The sequence below is a fragment of the Aplysia californica genome, unplaced genomic scaffold (genome assembly GCF_000002075.1).
Source record: "Aplysia californica isolate F4 #8 unplaced genomic scaffold, AplCal3.0 scaffold00509, whole genome shotgun sequence".
In the NCBI taxonomy this organism is placed as follows: Eukaryota; Metazoa; Mollusca; class Gastropoda; order Aplysiida; family Aplysiidae; genus Aplysia; species Aplysia californica.
In genome coordinates this window covers 410233-417444 of record NW_004797779.1, presented here as the reverse complement: position 1 = coordinate 417444, position 7212 = coordinate 410233, and the positions used below count along the sequence as shown (strand labels likewise).

The 7212-nt window shown below is 40.3% G+C and overlaps 1 protein-coding gene across 2 annotated transcripts in view; it reads left to right on the top strand.

Moving 5' to 3' along the window:
• The first annotated feature begins 1459 nt into the window (after positions 1 to 1459).
• LOC101859191 (serine-rich adhesin for platelets) overlaps positions 1460 to 7212 on the top strand; it is a 45134-nt gene continuing 39381 nt past the window's right edge. The window contains exon 1 of one of the 2 annotated variants that reach the window (XM_005106055.3): positions 1460 to 2042. In XM_005106055.3, coding sequence (XP_005106112.1) covers positions 1898 to 2042 — 145 coding nt within the window. In that variant the 5' untranslated portion in view covers positions 1460 to 1897. The remainder of the gene's footprint in view (positions 2043 to 7212) is intronic. The other variant, XM_005106054.3, reaches the window with a different exon arrangement.

The window sequence follows — 7212 nt, the reverse complement described above, 5'->3', positions numbered from 1 at the left end:
GGGGGGGAGTGTTTTACAGCGCTTACAACTGCATATGGTATGGTCATATGTGCGCATGGGGCACACCTAATATTTTCAGTAGGTACAAAATTTCGAATTTTGTTCGGGTGGCAGCCGAAGACTACTCTTATCGACCACCAAGGGATCTCTAACGTGCGCAACTTCCAGAAGGGACCTCCGAGATTTTTCGCCCTTCTCCGAGATTTTTCGCCCTTGTCCGAGAAGGCAAAATATAGATCTAGATCTTTCCTACCGTAAAATTAGGGGTGTGGCTGAAAGAAAGCAGTACAAAGGAGCCAGGAAGAAGCAGTTGAAAGTAAAGGCTGCAGAAAGAGTCAGGAGCCCAGAGGAGGGGGCATAGATGGTGAGGGGGTGAGGGGGTGAGAGGGTGGGGGCAGAAAGTAAAGACGAAAGCAGACGATAGAATAATGGTAGAGAGAAGGGAAGGAGGTGAAAGGAGACAATTTTAGAGAATACAATTGTTTTTGTCCCTACCCGGATTCGAACCCGGGACCTTTGAATGAGAGGCGAACACATTAACCTCTAGGCCGCGAGAGCCCCCTGGAATAACTTTAGTGGAGAGATGAACGAACTGGGGTGGTGAGATAGAACTGTGGTTGGGGGGGGAGATAAAGTTGTGGTGGGCAGATAGAACTGTGGTGGAGAGATAGAACTGATGAGAACTATGGTTCAGAGATGGAAGAACATTGGTGGAGAGATAAATCTGTTGTGGAGCTATGGAACTATGATTGAGAGATAGAACTGTAATGAAAAAATGGAACTTTAGCGTTGAGATAGAACTTTGATGGAAAGATAGAACTGTTGTGAAGAGATGGAACTGTCGTGGAGAGATAAATAGAGCTGTGGTGGGGAGATATATAGAACAGTGATGGAGAGATAGATATGTGGTGGAGAGATGGAAGAACTGTGGTAGAGAGATAGGACTGTGGTGGAGACATGGAATTGTGGTGGAGAGATAGAAACAACCGTTAGATCAGTAGTGACTTCTGACAGTGAACGTTGTTCTGTGAGCTTGTTGAGTTTACCAATGAAAGTAAAAGAAAAATGTTTGGATCTGAAATAAAATTCAAACTATGAATTCCAAGGGACCCATCTCTCATTCTCTATTTCATCTTGGTTGTGCAATGTTCTTATCTCGATTTTTATCTTTTCTCTAGACGTAGAATGTAATTCATTTATTCTAATTAATTTGCTCCGCAGAAGACGCGCATACCCCCCGGGGCGGTGATATACTGACTGATGTGTCTTTAGGCCATTTCCAAAGGGGGGACATTAACATGTTCTTATGCACAGAAGAATTGTAAATAGGCTGATTCATCAGTGTCATACTCATAACTGTGCCTGATTCATCAGTGTCATACTCATAACAGTGCCTGAACTGCAACAGGGAACTGCTTCTTTTTCGTTCCTAATCCTTACTATTGTCATTTTTCCAGTAATAACAAACATGCGAGTTCAATTCTCAGCCCCGACGGACAGAGGACCGCTGGGCTGTAATACCCAGTGCACACTGCTAATAATTCGATAAAGATGTGTGTGATTCAGTCCAGAACACTGATGACTTTTTTCCATATTCGCGTTCAAAACTGCGGGCAGTTCCTGAAGTTGGACGTTGTTTCCCAAACCTTCTCTGCTATGAACTTGATACATTAGGCTTTGAGGATAAGATAATTAAAGGATGCTAGGGCCAAGGCCTAGGCCGGCCTAGCAGGGATCTCAGATGGGAACTTAAAAATTTGACTTGGAACACCAACTTTTGATCTGGCGTAAAAGTGAGGCTTAAATCTGGGAACTAGCCTCAAGTCCCGTCAGACTGTCAGACAGGCCCCAGGGAAGACCGAGCGACGTCTTGGGGTATGATCTCCGAACATAAACGATGGACCATAACGGACCATTGACGGTGACTTGCTGTTTGCACGAAGTTTTCCCGCACGAGGAAATGGCGACAGACGAGTTACCAAAAGACTCGAAATTGAGGTGTTTACGGGAGCTTGGGTTTTCAACCGAAGACGTTAGTTATGGTGAGTACAAAATGTGCAGTTGGTTTGGTCCGTCCCAATAAATAAGCTCAGTGGTCGTTGTTAATTATTTCACCTGTCTGACTGCCCAAATGCTCCCCGTCGCATCACCAATTCTGAAAATGAAGCCACTTACAATGCAATCTAAACAAATAGGAGTCCATGCCCGTTGAACTGTTTTACATGTGTGTATGGCTCTTTTCGTCTGCAGATGGAAAGATGGTCTCAAAGTTGTCTTCAAGCTTCTTTCAAGGCTAATTATTTTGGCCGGCTCTATTTCTCCGAACGTTCGGGAAAATAAACTTGAACTGTTATTTCTCCGAACGGTTTCCGTTCTCTAGGTTTGTTGATAATTATTGTGAATGGAGAAACCCGTGTGTGTGTGTTAGTTTACTTTTAGTAGAGGTTTTACGGCGCTCGCAACTGCATATAAGGCAAGGTATGAGCGCCAGAAGATAATAGTAATATAGAGGTGTACAAGAGTAAGAGAGTAACAAATATAAAAGAAGATGGGGAGATAAGGACGATAGATGTTTGATAGGAAAGAAGAAGCAAACCTCACCAGAGCACCTGCCAACAAACCACTGTGTGTGTGTGTGTGTGTTTGTGTGTGTGTGTGTGTGTGTGAGGTGTGTACGGGGCGTTTGTTTGTTGGGGGGGGGGGGGGGGGGGGCGTTGAGGGATTTTTTTAAATTGAAGGATTTTAGTTTTTTGCTGGGTGACGAAATGGAAAATAGGTTACTGCCAAAGTGGATCAGTCCTGTTTTCTCGCAGTGCAGTACCTTTTGAAGGTATTTTCAAATGAAGTATAGTCCGGGAACGTTGCCCCAACCTCAATTGAAGTGTATCTGAATATTCAAATAAAAATGTCAAGATCTATAGCTCTAGAAATTGACTTCGATACAAAAAATGCTTCTCCAGTCCTTGCAGAATGGCTGATGAAAGATGACACCTAAATCTCGCAAATAACCAAAAAATCTCGAGAACAGAAACCGTTCGGAGAAATAGTGTTCAAGTTTATTTTCCCGAACGTTCGGAGAAATACTCACTTTGAATTATTTTCTTCCTATGTTTGAGGCACAGTTTCTGTCGCAGTGCTTGCATGTCAGTAATATGGATTGAAGCTATCTATTTCTGCTGATATTTTTCCTTTCGTCGTTGGCGCTTCTCAGCCTGGTTGTTTCTGTAGATGGCTGCTTTCTAGCATTATAGTTCTTTCCTGTATCATTTTCCTCCTTGTTTTCCTGTCCTCAGCCCGTGTTTTCATGATGCTTACATCTACTCCAAGCTTAGATATAAAAGCTGTTTTTGCAGGTGTCTTTTTACCTTAATTTTGGTCTTCCTCTTTGTCTCTTTCCCTGGGCAAATTCTCCATAGAGAAGTTGCTTCGGAATCCGGTTGTCGTCCATTCTCTTGTCATGGCCCAGCCATCTCAATCTTTTTAAACACAGGATAGTTGTCATGCTCTAGACAGGGTTGGGTTGATTTAATTCAGTTGATTTTTAAAATTTAAATCAACTTGATTTTTTAAATAAAAATCAGTGATTTAAATCACTTTTTTTGAAAATTATTTTTATTCGGTTTTTACACATTTCAACATTCAGAATTCCTTTCCTTGGTTTCATAAAACAGATATAAGGTTCAGTAGACTAATATAACCATGCTTTAAAGTCTGATTTCCCCCCTTTCACTGTAAAATAATACAGTATTCAATTTACTTTTTTTTCCATAATTTAAATCAGAGCTGGGTTGATTTAAATCAGTTGATTAAAAAATGTTTTTAATCAATTTGATTTTAAGAATAAAAATCAGTGATTTAAATCACTTTTCAAAAAAATGTATTCAGTTTTTACATATTTAAACTTCCAGAATTCCTTTCCTTGGTTTTATTTTAAACGGATATCAGGTTTAGTAGACTAATATAATCATGCTTAAAAGTCTGCTTTCCCCCCTGTCACTGTAAAATAATACAGTTCTCAATTTACTTTTTTTTCATAATTGAAAACCAGGGTTGGGTTGATTTAAATCGGGTCGATTTAAATCAGTTGATTTTTTTATATTTAAATCAACTTGATTTTAAAAATAAAACTCAGTGATTTAAATCATTTTTAAAAAATGTTTTCTGTTTTTACATCTTTAAACATTCAGAATTCCTTTCCTTGGTTTTATAAAACAGATATAAGGTTTAGTAAACTAAAATTGTTTAAAAGTCTGCTTTCCCCCCCTGTCACTGTAAGTAAAATAATACAGTATTCAATTTACGTTTTTTTTCATAATTGAAATTAGCATTTTCTTTTTCTTTTTAGACAAACACAAGCGCGTGCTCACACACACACTGTAATAAAAATGAAATTCAAGTTTATCTATGCATAATTCCCCCCCCCCCCCCCCTTTCCTTTTAGACTGACATTTTCTTCATTTTTTGTCTGTAGCCATAATTCACTGATAGCAGATTAAGGCTTTCTAAAATTGCAGTTGCTTAATTTAATCATTTGTTAAAATAACGACAATGCATTTTGCACTAAAAGAACATACTTTTAGCCACCAAAAATCCCAAACTGTGTGGACATTAAAAAAAAAAAAGTTAAAAAAAAAAAAATCTGATTTAAATTTTTAAAAAATCTGATTTAAATTTTTAAAAATCGATTTTTTTTATTTTTATAAAAAAAATCACCAACCCTAGCTCTGGAGGCTTGCCCTTGCCAACACTTCAACATTTGTAACCTTGTCATGCCACAAAAAGCTTAAGATCTTGCAGCAGCATCTGAGATGGAAAATGTCAAGGCGCTTTTCTTGCCTGCTGCACAAGGTCCATGTTTCAGATCCATAAAGGAGTGTGCTGAGGACACATGCTTTGTAAATCTTGACCTTTGTTTTGATGGTTAATGTTTTGTTTTCCCATGCTCGTTTTGCAGCCTTCCAAAAGTTGTTTCTGGTTTCCATATCCTGATGTTGATTTCATAATCAAGTGATTTAGTAGAGCTGATGGTAGACCCCAGGTAACAGAACTTGTCCACTGTCTCAAGTTCCTTGTCGTTTAGCCATATATATGGCTCTGCTCTTCACCTTCTTGGGTAAGGATGACTGTTTTCTTAACGTTGATGACCAAGCTAAAGACCTTGCATGCTGTTGATAGGCGGTCCATCATTGTTTGTAGGGTTGATTGACTGTGAGCAACAAGAGCAGCATCATTGGCGAAGAGAAGATCTCGTACTGTTGTTTTGTTGATCTTGGTCTTGGTCTTGAGTCGAGCAAGATTGAAGAGCGACCCATCTGTTCTCCAGTGGAGGAAGACGTCCTCTGGTGACTCTTTGAATGCGTGTTGCAGTAAGACAGCAAAATAAGTGCTAAAAAGGGTTAGTGCTAAAAAGGGTTAGTGCTAAGACACAACTTTGCTTTACTCCGCTATTGATGTTGAAGTTGTTTGATGTTGAACCATCAAACTGAATGATGGCCTTCATATCTTCGTGCAATGAGATGATGAGCTGTAGCAGTATTGGAGGACAGCCAATTTTTCCGAGCACCATGTACAGTCCTGATCTACTGACTGTTTCAAAAGCCTTTGTCATGTCGACGAACGTGGTATGTAATGGCAGTTGCTGCTCCCTGCATTTTCTTGAATCTGACGAATAGAAAAGATCATGTCCATTGTTGAGCGGTTTGATCTAAAACCGCTTTGGCTCTGGTAGGACTCTTTCTGCTAATTTCTGAAGTCGCTTCAGGATGATCCTAGCGAAAGCTTTTCCAGTGATGCTTAGCAGTGAGATACCTCTGTAGTTGTTGCAATCTCCTTTGTCCCCTTTGTTTTTGTAGAGTGTGGTGATTTTGGCATCTCTCATGTCCTGTGGAATTTCTGCTTTCAGCCAACAAGTCGTTAGTAGCTTGTAGAGATATGGGAGGAGGGTCTCTTTGTTCTCTTTTAGCACCTCAGCAGGTATGTCGTCATTTCCTGCTGCTTTTCCGCAAGCGAGTTCATCGATTGCAGAAGAGAGTTCTTCTGTTGGTGTTGTGTCAAGTTCTGACATTTCGAAGAGCTGAGGAATGGCCTCATGTAGCTGTCTATCAACATGTCGCTCCTCTTGAATTCATCTTCCCATCTGTTTGTTTCTTCTTGTCTGTCAGCTGTTCACCTGTCGCAGACTTTAGAGGTGCCACTTTGTTTGCTGTTGGTCCAATAGCAACTCTGATGTTTTCATACATTTTCCTGATATTACCTCGCTTGCCTGTTGGATTTCTGAGCATAATTTGTCCCAGTGCTGATTGGCGCACTTTCTGGTTTCTCTTTGAAAGTTTTACATAATATGATAAAATAACAGGCCCTACGACTACACTCGAAACACATGAAGCTACAGCAAACACCTAGCACACCTCTGTGATTGGCCCAAATAGAGATGACGTATTTCGCCATCTGCTTTTGTTGTCTTCCGGGGTTTCCCCCGAGACTCTTGGGTTTCCCTCTCCAGTAACTGTTGACTAGATTTCACCTTGTTTTGTTTTTTTTTTGTTTAAAAAAAATTAATTTGTGTTATCTTTTATTTATAAACAATCAATCTCAGCAATTCTTGTTCCATAAATTTACCTTCTCCACAAAGTTGTACACACACACACACACACACACACACACACACACACACACACACACACACACACTCAAAAGCACGTGCACGCACACACACACACACACACATACACACACACAATCACACTCACACACTCAGCCCAAGCAGTCGATGAAGAAACCTAGTGACGTAGCCCATCTTGCGCTCAGCGGCAAAGCGGGCCCACCACGATGAGATCTGGTCGACTGGCGAAGGAAATAGATGGAAATACGTCATATCTTTGGGCCAATAATAGAGGTGTGTTAGGTGCTCGCTTCAGCTTCATTTACTTGAAACTGCTGTGAATAAGAAAAAGGTGTTTTGTCAACGTACATGGTCCTAGCTTCGTAAGAACACTCCGCTCAAGATCAAGATCACAGAAATTTATCTAGATCTAGATTCTAGAATCTATTTTCTAGACGCAGTCGGTCTCCTGAGAACACTCAAAGTTCATCAAAAACCTGGTCTGCCAAAACCAAAGGCCAAAGAACCCACTAGATCTCTATGGAACTTTTTTAAAGCTGCCATTAAGCCTAAGCATACTCATACTTTTCACAGGTGGTGGTGAAGGGAGA